Source organism: Cyrtonyx montezumae, unplaced genomic scaffold, assembly GCF_038088225.1.
Source record: "Cyrtonyx montezumae isolate F1298 unplaced genomic scaffold, pur_monq_1.0 scaffold_3, whole genome shotgun sequence".
Classification (NCBI taxonomy): Eukaryota; Metazoa; Chordata; class Aves; order Galliformes; family Odontophoridae; genus Cyrtonyx; species Cyrtonyx montezumae.
In genome coordinates this window covers 12599928-12617683 of record NW_027072034.1, presented here as the reverse complement: position 1 = coordinate 12617683, position 17756 = coordinate 12599928, and the positions used below count along the sequence as shown (strand labels likewise).

General features: G+C 40.3%; 1 protein-coding gene across 3 annotated transcripts in view; it reads left to right on the top strand.

The window, feature by feature from the left end:
* KLF12 (KLF transcription factor 12) overlaps positions 1 to 17756 on the top strand; it is a 233455-nt gene that overhangs the window by 198843 nt on the left and 16856 nt on the right. For all 3 annotated transcript variants that reach the window (XM_065744044.1, XM_065744042.1, XM_065744043.1), the window contains one exon: positions 15821 to 15978. In XM_065744044.1, coding sequence (XP_065600116.1) covers positions 15821 to 15978 — 158 coding nt within the window. The remainder of the gene's footprint in view (positions 1 to 15820; positions 15979 to 17756) is intronic.

Here is a 17756-nt window from a genome sequence, read left to right as displayed (position 1 = left end):
CTTTCAAGATAAGGTACCTTCCACCACTGCAGCATTGTGCTGTCTTTACATCCCTGGTGCACTCTACTTCCACAGCCTTGAGGCACCTGCCTGTTAATTAGAAAACATTCTGAGTTAGTTTACATATTTCCGTTCTCTGTATCTGTCGGTGTTTTAATTAGCCTCCCTTTCACTTGCGTTGTTTGCTCTTAATTGTTTTCTATTCCAACGTTTATCTTTGTCTTTTATTGAAATAAATATGTACAAATATTTTGTGTTCAGGAACTGCCATTTAGCTCCATATACATTTGTGTCCACACATGCAGCACTACCTAATTTAAAATCAAAAAGTGCTCTTCCTTTTCTTGGGCTCTGTCTGTGTTTCTCTGACCTCAGAAAAGAAAGGAATCTGATTCTGTTTTCATGGAAGTTCAGTTTAGGATCAAACATTTCACACCCTTTGATAAATCTGTCCAGCCACTTCTCAAAAAGAAGGCTGTCAAAAAGTGCTTTATAGTTTTCTTTTCCTCAGTTCTTTGAATTTTCCTATTCTGAGTCTTGAAAATAACTTCACACTCTTTAGTAGTTTTGTCTTCATCAGTTTTTCCCCAGTATGCTTTTGTCTTGTTATTGCAGCTTAGACAGAAACATTAAGAAGAACTTAAATTCACAGAGTACTTGAATTCTTTTTACATTCATCTCCTTTGAACTTTTTCATCTCTGTATTTTAAATTCTGAGGGCTAAAGTGAAACCCTGGCACTGTATCTTTCTTTCTACCTTGCTCCGTTTTCCACAGTTCTGAAAGGAGGATGAGACTTAAGACAGCTTACTCATAGTATTTTTCTTTGTAGTTACTGCAATTAAGAAGATTCACCAAAATCTTTCTGAAGATTTGGGCTTTGTGGGTTGGTTTTTAGATTTCTGGATGCTTTCTTCATTCTTCATAATGGTGATTTACCCGCCCTCCTATATGGTGGTTTGTGTATGGTATCCACACAGCGTAATGTTGTTAGATTATGCCTTTGCCATGCTTCTTGGCTGAGAGCATAATGTTATTTCAGGGAACTGTGCTGCATTCAGCACACTTACAAATCTGAACAAGACCTGAGAAGGGTAGCAAACTGCTTAGATTGCTGGAGGGGATAGCTGTGAGGATAAAGGAGTTGAATACGTACTGCTTGGCTAAATAGCAGATCAGGGGAGTGTAGCATCACATCTTAGAAATGCAGAGGAGAGAAGATAGAACAAGAAGGAATCGGTTAAGGATACAGGAATGTATTAGATAAAAGCAGCAGCAGCAGATTGATTTCATCTACTTCAGTTTAAAAACTTTCTGCCAGCAGCATTAGTTTGCATCACAACATGTGATGGGAAAAGAAAAAAAAAAAAACAAACACCTTTCTGATATCTAAATGAATTAGAAAAATAATAATTAAAAAAATTCCTTTATGGGTAGAAGCCAAAAGAAAGTATGACGGCGTGCTTTGCAAGCTGAATTTGTCGGGCACTAAGTTTGGGTTATCTCCCAATCAAAATGTCATGAGTTGTCTGCTTCTTTTTTGGATAATTTATACTACCTCCTCCTTTCTCTTGTCAACACGTCTTATAGGACCTTTGTGACTACTGACAAAGTCCAGGAAAGACTTTGAGGTGTCAGGTGGGGCATATGTAATTCAAACTTCTGCTGCTTTGCAATTTGTCTCATCTGCGCAGGCAAAAAAAGTGTGACCCATGCTATGCTCATGCCTCCTTGTACTCCTGTCCTGTTAATCTATATTTCTGTATCAGTTGTCATGCTGATAATCTGCAGTGTTATTTGGAGGCCTAAACCTATTCAGAACTGTAAAGGAAGTAGGGAGGGTTGGGTGAAATTACATCTCCATGCAAATCAGTAGCAGCTACCTAGCTGGTGTGACCCAGAATTAGCCCTGAAGATAGTGATCTGTTAGTAGGGCTATCTTCATTCAAGAAGTTGGTTCTTCTGCATTTCATAACTTGAGCCATTAGAAATTTCCTTCTTTTAGAAAGTTCAAAAAGTTCTCTTTCTTCAAATATTTACTGATCAGCTCTTCACCAAGATGCCCTGTTAGATGCCCAATTAGCTCGAGCGAAGAAATGTTCATATTACCGTGGCTCCATTTAAATAGGCACTACTGTCCTTGAAATGTCAAATGTAATACGACATGTCAATTATTGTATTTCTAGCACATGATGTATTTTCAGCCCCAGCTGATTTAGATGGGTTTTGACGTGAGCTTGACGTATTATAATGGTGCTTCTTCAGTTCAGTGAATGTCTTGAAAACAACATTGAATGGCACATAAATCACTGCACCACCTTTCGTGGGGACGTTTGCCAGAATATGAAGGGAAGGCTTTGCACTCCTGTTAGTGTGTGGCCAATAATGACTCTCTTGTTCCAGGTCTGGGAGCTTGCGGTTTGCCAACAGAGCAGAAACAGTCTGATCACAAGCTGTTTTACTCAAGGATTTTTTAATCGTTGCTTTAGGAAAAGAAACTCTAACATTTTGTAAAAGATCTTCTGTAAATCACGTACCATTTGGCTTGTGTTTTGTCTAGCAGTGTGTGTGTAATGTGGAAGCATGCAGTAGGGCTGTAGGGCTAACCATGATACAACATAACCAGTTCCTTAACATGTTCAACTCCAATATGCATCTAGACTAAGGAATTCTAAACAGAATTGCAGTGAGTAGCATTCGCTGACTGCTGGCAGAATCAGAAATTAGAGGATATTACGTTTTGATAGTACTATTATTTACTGTTCTACCTGAAAGTCATGGGTAAGTTGGAGCCCCCTGTTGCTGTGCTTGCACAAGCATGTGGTTAGATTTAGCCACTACCCAAAATGATGACAAATCTAAGGTGGAGTGATGAGGAAGGAGGAATGATATGTGGTAGTATCCCCAGTATTTTCAAACTGGGAAGTAAAACACACAGTGAATAAGGGACGGGACTGAGGTTATCCAAGAGATAGGTTGCGGTGTCGTGGAGTCCTGTGTTGTCCTCCTGATCATCTTTGCTATTTGAGTGCAACACATTGTTTTAACAAGAAGTGTGTTTAATTCAAATGTACAATTGAATGGCACTGTTGAGTAATAGAGACACTAAAATAACACAAGACTTTGTAATAGTGATGTGCTTCATAGTGGCTTTTAAATTCAGTGGTTTTAGATGGTTAGTTAGGCTTCAGCACTTCAGTAAAAAAATCCTCATCCACCACACATGTATCTAAATCACATTTCTCCTTTAAACTCCAGTGACAGAACTGAAAACAGCCTGTCACAAACATAGATTAATAGTGGGCCATTTTTTGTTGTTGCTCAATTTTTTGTCACAAAAATGAGATAGTGGAATTTAGCATCCCGATGTTAAATTCAGAGTACTGCAGTATGCAGTAGCAGTTCAGCTGATACTCTGTAATTTTACAAACCAGTTCCCTGCCTGCCTTGCCTTTCTAGAAGATGTCTGTCAGACTTCTAATATGAAGAGCCATGAGTGGTCTGCCAGCCTGACCACGGGCCACTGAAAAGGTTAAAGATGTTCTGAAAATGACTATAATTTGCTGAACACAAAACACATTGAAATCTTGACATCTCAGTTTTGTAGGCCAGCAAGCACAGCCTCATAACACTGATAACTAACACATTAGCAGAAGCTTTGCAGCTTTATTCTGGACTGCCTGTTCCTGTCTGCATGCTCTGTGTACCTACCCTGTGTATGGCAGGAGAGGGCCTCCTTTGGCACAGGTACTTCTATGGTGTATTTCATTAGTGGTTTTGCTTTTTAAGAAAATCCACGGTGGCAGTATTCCCTCCATCTGTGTAACCAGATAGGTTGCATTTGAGTAGCTGAATATGAGTCTTCAGTGACAAATAGATTTTGTGGCTGAAGTTACAGCTAATAGAAAAAAGATTCCAAATGGGCATCCATTTATCCAAGCGAAGAAGGAAAATGTGGGCTTGGAAATGGGAATGTCCAGAAAGGATTAAGGAGTATAATTGAAGTAAACAGATTTCCTATAGCAATATTTCTGGGGAAAAATACAGAAAAATGTATGCAGACACATGAAGTGAGGTGTTACGTGGCCAGTGTGACACTGGATCAGGTTGCCCAGAAAAGCTATGGTAGCCTCATTGTGAGTATTCACAACTGGGTTAGATGGGACTTCGAGCACCTGACCTGGTAGAATGTGTCCCTGCATCCCTGTGGCAGGGGGGTTGGAATGGGTAATAACTTCCAAGCCAAACCTGTCTATGATTCAGTTTTTTTACCTAGATTCAAACTGATCAGGAATTATCTCAGTGAGCCCCAGTTCAGTTTGTGATGATAGTCCTCTGCCCTCTATCCATCCCACATGAGGTAAATACAACAAAAAAGAAAGAAAAGCTACAGTGGAAAGGATGAGCCTACCACTGTTCCCCTTGAAATGTGTTTTCTACTGTGTACGTGTCATGAAGTACTTTGAACAACGTCCCACACATCAGGGTTCCAGCCAGCGTCAGCAGGGACCCCATTTCCAGGCTGTGGGGTCAGATGTGTAGCATGTCTCATTCAGGCCGTCACTCTCTATACTTGCAGTTGTCTTGTCTGACCTTAAGCTGAATACCTGTCTGATTTTTCCACCTGCCCAACACTTTCTATCTTACTGTAGTTAAGCAGTATCATTCTGTCATGATGAGAGAGTGTTTTATTTTTATTCTGTTTGTTTGTTTATGTGCCTCTTCTAAAATGTACAATTGTGACTGCAAAATGCTTTGATAATTATCCCTTCTTACTGCAAACTAAGGCTGCAAATGTTTTAGGAAATGGGGATTTTTGATCTTGAAAGTTCTGGTGTGTTCCATCCCATTTAACAAAACAAAACAAAACAACATATGGGCAGGGTTGAGTTTTGCTAGATTTGAACAGACTATGATTTCTCCAGTAAAAGCTTGATTGTATGCACAGTGGTTGTTCTTAATTACTAAACTGGCAGTACAAGTTGGTGCTTTATCTGATGAGTGATACTGTTTGTAAGGTCTCAACTAGTAAACAAGCAGAGATTTTAATGGATGAGGGGTGGGAAAATATCCAAAGGTGGTGGTGGGGATGGATGGATGGATGGATGGATGGATGGATGGATGGATGGATGGATGGATGGATGGATGGATGGATGGATGGATGGATGGATGGACTGATTGAATGATTGCTTGATTTATTTAATCAGGATATTCTAAAGAAATCTTATTTACTACCACTATGAAGTAGTCCTGATGTGTTTTTAAATTATTATTTTTTTAATGTTAATTCTGTTGAGGCATTCACTCAGTTTTCTCTGCAGAGCAAGTTTCTCTGTAAAACCTCCTCAGAGAAGCTCCGCAGTCACTCATTTTATTGTGCTTTGTCAGTATGTTTTGCTTTGGAAACGTTTGTAGCTGTATCTTATGAGAGGACAAGAAGTGATGGTTATTGATAAAGAACTGAAGCTCTTAAGCCAAACATCCTGTTACTGAAGAGGTAGAAGATTGGTGCCTTCGTGGAAGCAGCAGAAATTCCAGAGAGCAGTAAACTGCATCCTGGGTCAGCACATTTTGAGGAAGGATTAATGCTTAGGAAACCTGTAGCAAAACAAGAGATCGCTGGATCCTAGACCAGTGCTCCTGACCACAAGTTTCAGATACTTGTAATTCAGAGCACGCTCTTCTAGACGCTCAGATCTGTTGACCTACCTTTGGGACTTGAAAACTGCACTTGGCAGAGCACTAATGAGCAACATGCATAAATTAGCAAGGTTAACGGAGTGGCCCATTATTACAGTCCCTTGATTTTCAGCATTGTAGGAGATGCGGGAGGGAGGGACATGCCCACTTCAGAGACAGCAGCAGCTAGACAGATGCGCTTGGCTTCTGTGCGAGTTTCCCTTTGTAACTGAGTGTGCTTCAAAGTGTGCAAATAAATGATGGTTAAAAAATAAATATAGCAAATGATAACAAGGCCATAGAAATATGCTTTAGCACTAAATAGGACAAGTAGTATCTTGTGGATGAAAGAGGTCTGTCGTGTTTCTAAGACGTGCAAGAGATCCGTGCAAGAAATTCAGTTGCTGACTGGATGATGCTTCTAACCATTTGAGAAGTGAATTCCTACCTTCCTCCCTGAGACAGTGTCAAGTTAAAAGGAAAAAATGTGGTATCTGAAAATGGTGACAATTGACTCTCTTGTGAAACAAGATTTGTTTGATTTGTAGTAGTATTCAAAGACTACCGATTCTCTCTCTGTGTCAGCAGCATTTTTAATATCTTTATATTATAATTATATATATTATAAATAATACTTGTGGAATAACATTAAATAAAATTTCACAAAGCTACAAGCATACTGTTTGCTAGTGTTTAGGGAAGGGCTGGGTCAAAAACCTTTCAGTTCCAAGAGTTGTTCAACTTTACATACTCTTGTCTTTTTCTGAACAAAACATTCAATGTCTGTTGGAAATAACAGAATAATTCTCTTCAAATAATTGAATGCTTGATGTCCCAGAGTGAGACATACGCCTTTTAGCCAGTGGGAAAACATCTCTTATCAGGTGAGCGCATTGTGTTATATTTCAAAAAAACTGAAGAGGCAGCATCATTTAAATCTTACCCAGTTCAAATCCTTGCATGAGAACTTTCTTATAAACCCACATACGAAGAAGTCATAGTTGGGAAGGCATAGTTAATAAAACCAGCCAAGTCCTCGCTCAGATTTTACTTTGGCAGAGCTGAAGCACGCATAGAGTGAAATCTTGACCCTTTCTTTCGACTGTGAAATGTCATAGGGATTTTGTTCTTGCCTTTTTGTAGAGGACTGTTCCCATCCTAAAGGCTTCTGTAGTTTTTCCCAACCAGAGAGTAGCCACCCTGAGGTCCACACAGTTGTTTGAGCGGAGGAGCATGAGAACATGCAGCCCATGCAGCCAGCTGGAGCCACGGAAACCCAGAAGAGTTGAACTTCTTGGCTACCAGCCAGATCAGTGCTCTTGAAAAGGGTTGTGGGGAGTTTGTCCTGGAGAACAGAGACTTTGTCATCTGTCCCTGAGTGCAAGTGGAACGGTTTACAAAGCAGCAAAAAGATCTGGAGAATGTGTATTTCCATATATTTCTTAGTGCAAAATGCACCATATGGCTGTATGCATGCTGTCTACCAATGTAATTTTGCTCTGAATCAAACCTTGCACTTCCTATAAGCTATTGAGGTAGTAAAAGCACTGCTGCCTCGTAAGAAAGTGTTAAAGAAACCAATTCATGAAAACTGAAGTTTTTTCTTCCTGTTGGGAGTGTGTGCGTTTGAATCCACTGAAGACAATGGCAGTTTGGCCAGTCTTTCTGTGGGCCTGCTTCCGAACCAGATGTCTTCTTGACTTTTGAACTGACGTGGTGATAACCATGGAATTGTTGAAATTTACCTTTTTGATATGTTTGGACAGTTGGTAAGTGTTCTGTAGCCTAATTAATTACAAGTAGAAAGACTGCCTAATCACAGTTAAAGTTCAATGTGAGAATTTATTGGGTAGAACTTAGGTATATTTCAGTGATGCAGAGAAGAAAAGGAATGGCTACCCAAGTGGTCCAACTAATCACTGCAAGGACAGTAAAAAGATACTGTAACTATTCCAGCATGTAGATGGTGGTAATGGATTCCTCCTTCTCAGAAATGCTAAGGCAGAGAGACTTCTACAGCTTTGAGGATGGCCTTCTATTCCAGCATGTAGTCAAAGCCACTAGAAATCTTTCAGATTCTAGCAGACATAATGGAACTGTGAATATATAAATATCTGCCCATATCAGTATCTTAATGGGAGACAAAATCTGGCCCTGTTAGCTTATAGAGAGGATGTGGCCATGGTGCCCAGAACATTGATGTGGTCCTTTTTTCCAGAGGAGGATACTGCAGTTGCAAGGAGAGAGAGTGGAGTTTCTTCATGCTGAAGTAATGTGTTCTTACATCCCTAATGGATTTGAGCTCCACTGTACTTATTTGCTATGCAAAAGCAAAATAGTGAAAAAGCTGTATCAAGGAGCTTGTAATCTAAATGAAGATCTGCATAGATATGCATGACTGTAAATCCAGGTACAAGTTAGCATTTTGAATATCCCTAGGATCTCGTACTTCATAAATACATCAGGATTTCTCATTGTTAATGAAAATATATGGTGGCACGGCTTGTATGGCCTCTGAGGTATAGTAACTATTTTGATTTATAGAGTGTTTTCTTATACTGTTTTATAAAAACTTCCTTTCATTAAGAAAGGGAGCTGTGGAAGACAAATAAAAATCTCAGACTATTGTTTAGAAGGGAGTTTTAGAAGAAGAAACTGTAATCGTTGAAGTATGACCTTGCACTCAATAATTCTTTTGTCCCCAAATAATTAAATTACTTCATCTCTTTTCCTTATACAGACTGAATAGGTATGATACTCTATCTCTGCAATAGATGCTTTCTTTGCTGTATGTATTCTCAGAGACAGGAGCATTGTGAAGAGATATGGAGCATATTAAGTTGTTTTTTGAGATAACATTCTCTTGAGTGTAGCAGTTTATCTTTTCGTATGTTGGCTGAAGTATGCATGTCAATGAAGTCAACAATTTAGTAGTTACCAAAATCTGCTTGATGGCAGAGTGTTACAGATGACCACCCTGGATTGCATTATGCAAAGGTATCCAGGGTAATAAAATCTTTAACATATTGATAATGAGCCTTCTGAGCAGGAAGGAAGGAAGAAAAGGTCACTTACATGAGCTTCAGTCCCAGTGGATGAAGTGTCCTCATTTAATGTCACTGTCTGGGCGAGATACTGTGTGACAATTTTGTCAGATAAGGATATACGAAAGAGTTTTTAATTATCAGTAAGGTGATCAGTTTCACATTTCTTGGTATGAGCTTTAAGAGGAGGTAGATAAATAGGCAAGAGTCATCACTGTACAGACACTGGGAATGACTACTGTGCTACACAGGTACAAGAAATCAGAAGCAGAGATATAAGAATAAAGAGAAAAATGGTGAGCAAGTTAAAATGTACTGGGAGTGCTGCACTAGAAAGTGGAGCAACAGCGCTAGTCCTGCAAGCAACCAGAACAAAAGTGAAAGGCATGAGCATGTACATTCTCATCTAATTTCCACACTGAGAATTTCAGCTCAGCCCATGACTCCAACATGAAAGAAAGGTATGGATAAGAAAGAAATGGGAAAGGTAAAAAGCAGAGCCCTGTGCTCTCAAAGCTGAGTTGGAAGTGCTCAGTTACCCAATTTTCTGCAGTTTATAAGGAGTTTCAGGAGCTGAAGTTGCCTGTGCTTGACATGGATGAATGTAGTTTTTCAGGAATCATTCTGTTTCTGCGTAGGAGCTTGCCCAGATTCTGATTTTTGCAGTGGGATCTGCAGGTAGAACAAGTTGTCATGATGGAGTGAACTTGCTGTTTCCCAAACTGGGAATAAATGTTTAAATAATGCACGCAGTGCCTAAGTGCAAGTCAGTTAACATGTAAGTCCTGTGCTCTTTTAGACAGTGAGTCTCTGGGGTAACATTTTATTAGCAATTGGACAGTGTAAAATAGATGGGAGGCTTTGGTGGAGGTTTTATTGGCGTGTCATTTCAGAGTTCATCACGAGCTTGATTTATAGGATTTCTATATCTTGCAGGCAGTATGTTTTGCAGTCCTGGTCCTCTAATCATCAGATTTGGGGGGAGATGCTGGAACATGCTGCACATGTTTTCTGGCCCAGTTCCCTTTCCTCAGTAATCCATCACAAAGGAACAGGGTGAAATGTGTGTGCTTGGGCCTCAGCCTAGCATGGAACTGGAATACAGTACTGCTGTGGGAGCTGGAAAGCACTCCCACAGCATCACCATGGCTCAGGAGGATCAAGCAACCATCTCATTCTCATGTCTTGGTTTAACAAAGCTGCTAATGGTAAGACATGCTGCAGTTGACATTGGCACTTTTCCCAGTAGACCCCCAAGCTCTTTCCCACTGTCAGGAGTTTGTTCCACTTGTAGCCTTTCAGTTCCACTGCAGCTGGAGGGATGTAACATCCTGTAGTGCTGCAAGGCAGCTCAACATCTTGTTTTGTGGCAACTGTAGACAGGAGCTTAGAATTGTAGAATATCCTGAGTTGGAAGAGAACTCTAATGATCACAGAGTCCAGCGTAGGAGCACGGGAATGGCCGTGTGGGGCCAGATTGTAGGATCCTCTTGCCTGGACTCCGCTGGTCATTCAGAGAGTCTCCTACCCATGTCTCACTTACCCATGTGATTTTCCTATGTAATGTGTGTAACTGTGTACGCTGCCAAAATCTTCCTTTTTCTCTTGACAAAAAGTGTGATTTCTAGTATAAAATCACCTCCACAATACGTTGATAGAAGTAGCTAGCACTAATAAAACTAGTACAAAATTCCCTTTAATGATCATCTTAAGTACTGCTTGATATGTTTTAGTGTCAAACATTCCTAAGGCAGATGTTTGCCATTCATGAAACATTAATTAGGGTCTCAGAATCAGAGAGGAGGAAAAATACATATGTATTTATGCATGTGCATCTGTTTGCCTGTGAACAGGACGCAGTAGAAACTTAGTATTTAAAAAAAAAGGCAAGTAAATATTTGAGGGGACGACCTTAACTGCAGTAGATATGGTAATATAAACTGTAATGAAAAATAATGCATATTACATTTCATCACGGTCAAATATGCAATGTTTGTAAAGTTATTTTCACTGATACCCTGAGTGGTAACGTAACATTATAAGAGCTATCAGAAAATGAAATTACCTGATGTGAAAAGCTGCTAGGAAGGAAAGTAATTGAGAGCTGGAAACTGGGAAATGCACTTCAGTTCCCTTTTTCAAACACGTACATACTACCCAGATCTTGCCTGTTAATATCTGAAAGTTGAGGATCTTAAACTGAAAAAAGGGTACTTTGTCTTCAGAGAGATTATCTCCCTAATGGAGCTGTGTGCTGCCCCTTGGTTCTGTCCTGTACCACCAAATCACGTTATTATCTTCTAATTACAGTAGCAGCAGCTCCTCATTTTTCTTTTCAACCTGTCTATTTCTCTGTTTATCTTTGTATGCGTTATTTCTGCGTACACAAGATCCACGACAATCACATTTTCCAGTTCTTCCTTCTGTGGATTACTCATGTGAATATTCTCAATTTTCTTTATACCAAATTCCGAATTTCCATGGAAATGCTGGCATGATGGTACAACAGCTGAGGAGGGGTATAACTCACTGAAGAGGGTGATGACACTCCCCTCATCCTTGGCCACAGCTTCCCATTCTCTCCAGTGTGTCAGGGCAGGCACTTGGCAGACTCGACTGTGCAGAGAGCTAAACCAGCGAAAGCAAACAAGCTGCTCAGCTTCTTTTTTTCAGAATTGACTTTTCATCATCATGTGTCCCTAAGCTGGCACACTGCAGGATCAGACAGGCGCCTGTGCCGACACAGAGAGAGAACGACTGTCCTGTTACATTAGCTTAACCAAATCACATCCTTCAACAACCTGAGAAACGTATGAGGACCACAGCTTGCATGATGCCTACTTTGTGGAGCATGCTCTGGCCTGCCAAGACTTTTATCCTGAGCAGCTGCTGCAAGATGCCAACCCCTCTGGTGCTCCTCCTTGCAGAAGCAAAATCAGAGGGGAGCAGTGACCATAACTGCCTGTGTTTTGCTCTGGAGTGAAGTCAGCATCTGTTTTTAGCAGCCACTGACCCACTGGTAGAGTGGTAAAGCTATACTAAGTCTCACATCAGCTACAGGAACAACTAAGGGAGACATAAGCAGCCATAACGCCGTGAAGGATGCTACACGGTACAGTTTGTCCAAGCTCTTGCACAGGTTGCTGGGACACTGGCAGGGTTGGGAACCTCATATTTTGGTGGCAGAAGGTGACACTGTGTACTTGCCACATTGAGCAGGCGGTTTCTGTAAAGCACTTGTCAACATGTGGCACTTTTTATTGTCACTGAATGTGGTTTAAGGCCTCAGTAGACATACCACTCTCACTGAGCAGCTCTGCTCTGCATATTGCTCAGAACAAGTGTAAAAAGACCCACCGTGTACACTTGTAATAGCATTACTGCACATGCCAAAGGCAGGTGCCTTTTGCAGTCTATATGAGGAGCACAGGCAAGACACCTAGGGAAGCATTCATGGGAAGGGAAAATAATTTTGCATTCCTGGGCTTGTTCTAATCCCCATTGAATGCAGAACACATAACACTGGAGGTCTCGATGGCCATCTACTGGCGAAACCTGAGTCTTTGTTTTTAGAGTGTAGACTTTACTGTAGAAAATGACTTATATATACTTGAACTGTAGAAATGCATGTTTTCACTTCTGGCTGGAAATACCTAGTTTTATAAATCACCTTAAATGCTCTCATCCAAAAAAATGTCTGATTTCATTCATTCCACCCTATGAACAGTAATGATTACAGGTGTTGCAACTGCTTTTGGAAGCAACCAGCTGTCTCCCAGGGTTTATGTTAGTGTTATAATTTCAATAACAATGTAGAAACTTCACTGTTTTTAGAAATGATGAGTTGCAAATAAATAAATGTCAAGCTAATGAGCCAGAACACAGTTTTCTTCTTTGTTATTTTACCTTTCAAATTTGATGTATCAGCAGTAATTAGATATAACCTGCAATTTCTCTGAGATGTTACATATCACACTGATTCTATTGCTAAACCCTACCTTGAGCTTTGAAGGCTTCCTGAGATCTTGGATGTCAGCAGGAGAGCTGACAGCTCCTTGGGGCACCCTGGCAGCTCACAGAAGCTGATGCACTTCCAGGTCTTCATTCAGGGAAGTCTGCAAGAGATGCTTGCAGTCAGGAGAGGTTGCTACAAATGATGTTTTCAAGAATGTTTACATTACCTTAAGCACACTGCAAACAGAAAAGAAAAAAAAAAAGAAAAAGAACGTTTCAAAAAGCAAATACCTTTGAGTTCCCAATCATTTCCATTCTGAGTATTTGTCCTCTGCGATGCCATCAAATTGTAATTCTGAAGCTCTTTGCTGACCAGAGCCAGCTAGCCGAGCTCAGTGGCCTTTAGCAAGCACAAGAAACGCTTTTGAGGACTTCAATATATTTTTTTTTGTCTCTCTATGTGATCAGTGAAGTCATTTTGTAACTCAAGAAAGTGGAGCATTTCCCTTTACTGTTGTATGACCAATGAGAAGAACTGAACTGGAGGAGGCATGAACCTTAGGAAGCTCAAATACTATCTTTATGCTCTTTTTAAGGCTTCCTGTGGCATCAGCAGTTGCACTCACGGGGCCTGTGCAAGGCTGTGGCAGAACTGGTAGTGTTGGGTAGGACCTGGCCCTTTCTCCACCTGTGAGACCTGCACCATGGGGTGAGCCTGCAGCAAAGGGGCTGGAAGAGATCCCCTTTGGGTATGCTCTGTTGGCACCTGTGTGCCTTCTGCTGACCATCGTGTCACTTAGCCTGCAGTGCTGAAGGAAGGCATGAGGTTATGTTTGCTGTTCCCCTCTGGCAGTTAACATTTCTCCTTGTGTGCTGAGCTCATCAGGGCTGTAGAGCTCACAACGGGCAATGGCAATGCGCAGCACTTTCTGTGCCTTATTTGGTTATTTCCCTGTCACCTATAACCAGGTAGCCCTGATGCTTCAATTTTTAGGGAAAGGGAGAAAAAGAACTGAGAAATGACAGCATGAATCGTGTGGCACCACTGTATTCCACCCCCTCCTGTATAAATCCCTGGGAAAGTGAGAGCAGCGTGTGGTGAGGTCACCTTCTGTACGTGACAAATAGCTTTTTATGAGGTGCTGACTGTGCTCAAGGTTCGTTTTTTTTTTTTCTCAGTGCTGGCAGTTGCAGCAGCACTGTAAGCTCAATCCTCCTCCCACTTAAACAAGCTGTATTATCCAGGATCTGAACGCTCGGTTACAAAACAGGCTCTTATGACGGCTCATAAATCACGCAGAAAAAAATGATGCGCAAATATTTATTTTTGAAGATAAAGATTTTCTGGCCTTGTGTGCTGCACTGTGTACCTTCAGTACTGAGCTTTAAGATTTGATTTACACGTTTGTTTTTTATTTTAGCTGGTGGGATGTTAAAAAAGAGAATCTGGAGTAGTCTGACGGATCTCAGTGATTCATCTAGCCCAAGACTTTTATTTGCCCTGAGATGCGGATGCTGCAGTACAATTCCTTAGCCATTTCTGTGACAGCTAAACATATCTGTATTCATGTCACATAGTTAAAGCACTGATGTGTCTCACTCTCTTGGGGACTCACTTTTGCTAGTTAATGTTGAGATTACGGCCCTCTGCCCATTTCATCCTCTACTTCAGAAATCCCCTGTATGCCCATTTCCACATACTGTACTTTAGGCAATAACAATTAATCTGAAAAATCTCTTTGCCTGAAGGTGAAGTATAACAGTATATCAAGTGTTAAGAGAAAAATAAGGTTGTCAGATCATTCTTCTTTTTTTTCAATAGTGCTTTAAGTTGGAATTGTACTGTAGAAGCAATTAGACAAAAAGAAAGAATGCACAATTTGGACTGCCACAATTTGAGACTTAAAGATTTGAAATGCAGTAAATTGGAACATCAGTGAAATCACATGCTAGTTGTGTGAGATGCTTAAAATTGTAACCCAGTACAATCATCAGCAAATTTCAAAAGTCACTAGAAGTGGAGTTTATGCCAGAAGAGCTGTAGTTGCAACAGCACGCTACTGTCACAGGTCCATTATTGGTGTTGACACGGGAGCTTCTCAGCAAATGCATCAGTATCAGTATTTCAAATGCCATTCTTAGTGTCTTAGCTTCCCCAGAGATTCATGCTTCTTTTTGTGAGCACATTCAGTTTCCTTCCCTATGATTCATTTTCATTTGACAGCCACAAGTTATTTCAGGAGCGGAGAACTTGCATCTTTAGAGTTTAACAGAGCTGGCTGATGTCAATAAAACTGAGAATGTGGTGGAAGTCCCAGAAAGGTGAGGAAGGCTAACGTTGTTCACATACTAAAAATAGCTGAGCAAGCTAGTATAACTGTAGGTGAGCACAGCCACTGTGCAGTGTAAGTGTAATGGAGCTGATAAGGAAATCAATCACTAATGATTTATAGGTAGGTAAATATAATTAGAAGAGATCAATAAGGGTTTGGATCTTGGTGTACCAACTTGATGATAATTTATGGCACCCGTTTGCCTAACCTGAGGCAAGTGCATTGTTGTAGCAGAATTTCTTCAAGAATTTGACTTGATGTGTACTGTATAAACTAAAGCAATATGAGTTTTAACACTACATTTTAATTGCTTAAAACTGATAGGGCATTGGAGGAAATGGAGCCCACTAGACCAGGTTGCTCAAAGCCCCAGTGAATTTTGTTTTCTTTCAGACCACTGAATTTAGCAGTAGCGCAGGACCAGGGAACTATCCCCACAACAACATGCACACTCACAGAAGATTTACTCCATTTTCTTCATTGAACTTGGAACTGGACATGTAGAGTAGAAATAAAACTCAGATAAAGTCAGGCTGGTTTATTATTGAAGCATTATTTCAAGGTGTTTTATCTGGCAATCAGCATTTCTAAATCAAGACTTGAGTTATTTAATACTGCAAAATATACTCTAGTTCAAACATAAGTAGTTTCAACGAGGTGCTGCAGACTATTATGCAGAAAAGGAAATACTTAACATTTAATATCAGGTTGCTTTTGGCACAGTGATTTACTACTACTTATCTTTTGAGGTCCAAGATATATGCTGTGCACTTGCTTCATTTTTCCTTTTTCCCTCTGTTTTGTTTTTTAGTTCAATTTCACCATTCAGTATTGAGAGCACAAGGCGTCAGAGAAGGTCTGAGTCTCCAGACTCCAGGAAGCGACGCATCCATCGGTGCGACTTCGAGGGATGCAACAAAGTGTACACAAAAAGCTCCCACCTGAAGGCTCACCGGAGGACGCACACAGGTAAGACTTTGCTGGCACTGTATTGCATGGCTGTGACAAGCCTTTCTGCCTAATTTAGGACCTACTGAACTTGCCATGCTACATCAGGAAACAAAAGTCTGGGTATAAATAACGGGGACGTCTGCAGGTGCATCTGCTTTGGCACAGTGGTGCAGACCAAGAGCATGCTTTTGAATTGAACTTCTCTATTATTCACACTTTCCATGTGTTGCTTCTCAGTACGAGCTCTCTTGGCACAAACTACTCTTTTCAGTTGAAAGTTAATAGAAAAGGAGCCTCCATGGATACATCCAACGTGTTTCAACCAAAAGTGGATGATCGCTGCTTGAGACCAACCAAAGCTATTCAAAATAAAAAAAAACTTCAAGAAGTATGGGCATAGATGTTCAGCACCATCTTCTTATCTCAGCAGCCATGCTTCTCTTGCGCTATTATTTGGTTTTACAGATGAAGCCTTTCAATGGTAGGTGCTGCTAAATACATTCTGTTCAATTCAATCGTAAACTCAAGAACTCAGAATTCTGGATGCTCTCAGAAACACCTACTAGCTACTGCAAATGGAAGTCAATCATTTTATGAGAATAGATTGCATTGGGTCCCTGCAACAAAGATGCAAGAGAGATGCCTCCATGAGCTGGATCCCATTCAGTGATGATAATACTTAATCGATACCTGCTTTTCTTATTGAACTTAAGGGCTGTTTGCTACTACACTTCATGACAGGCATGTGAGGCTAGCTGAAGCACTGATGTGTAATTGTTGTAACTTTACTGTGGATAAACTAAGGAACAGATCTTTGAGGTCATCTAGAACAATTTAAAAGGTGACCTTTGGAATGGCTAAAGAGGCAGAGAACAGAGTGCTGCTGATCTTAAATTAAATTTATTGATCAATCCGTTCTTAATGTACTTCAACATTCTTGTAACTCCTTGGAGACAGGCTGGTGTTTGCCCAGCACAAAACACAATTATTTTTTTTTGTTGAGAACCTGCTGGTGCTTTCTGTGTTATTACATACTCTAAATGTTATGTTATTTTAAAAAACAAGTGATGGCTTCTCTATTTACGATGAAGCCGCTTCTTTGTCTCTCTTTTCAGTAATGTCTTTTGATAATGGTAGGTCTTTCATTGAAAGGAATACTGAGCAAGACTTTGTCCTGATACTTATCACTCAGTCCTGTAAATAGAAAATCCCGTCCTATGACAGCAGAAATGTTTTGGGCATTTCATTAGATTCCCCTCCAGGCCAATTATTCCAATTTCCTCATGTCTTCCCATTAATGTTTGTGTCTTCTCTCTTTTGTGTATTATGTTTTGTCTTAATTCTTTTTTTCTTCTTTCTTATTTCTCACATGTACATTTTGTCTTCTAATATGTTTTATTTTCCCCTACCCATTGCTTTTCTTTATTTATCTCACTCTAGCTCTACTCCACTCCCTTCTTTTTTGCTCTCATTTACTGAGCTTTCTCCCTATTCTCTAATGAGTCTATAATTCATTAATGATCTCATGGCTAATAACTCTTGCACACAGTGTACCCAAATTCAGCTTTAGGTAGTCTACACTACTGAATGTACTTCAAGTGCTCAAAACTAGGCACCAAAAGCTAAAATGTACTTGTTAATTCCAACTTCTGCAGCTAAAGCTATCCAGTAGCATGAAGGGAGTTTTTGTAACAAAAGTAACCGTAGAATTTATCTATCCAGCTTTGTCTCATCAGCAGTTGGATGTCTAGGCTATGCTATCTGTCTGGGATCTCTGGGTAGTCATAGAAGAGGGA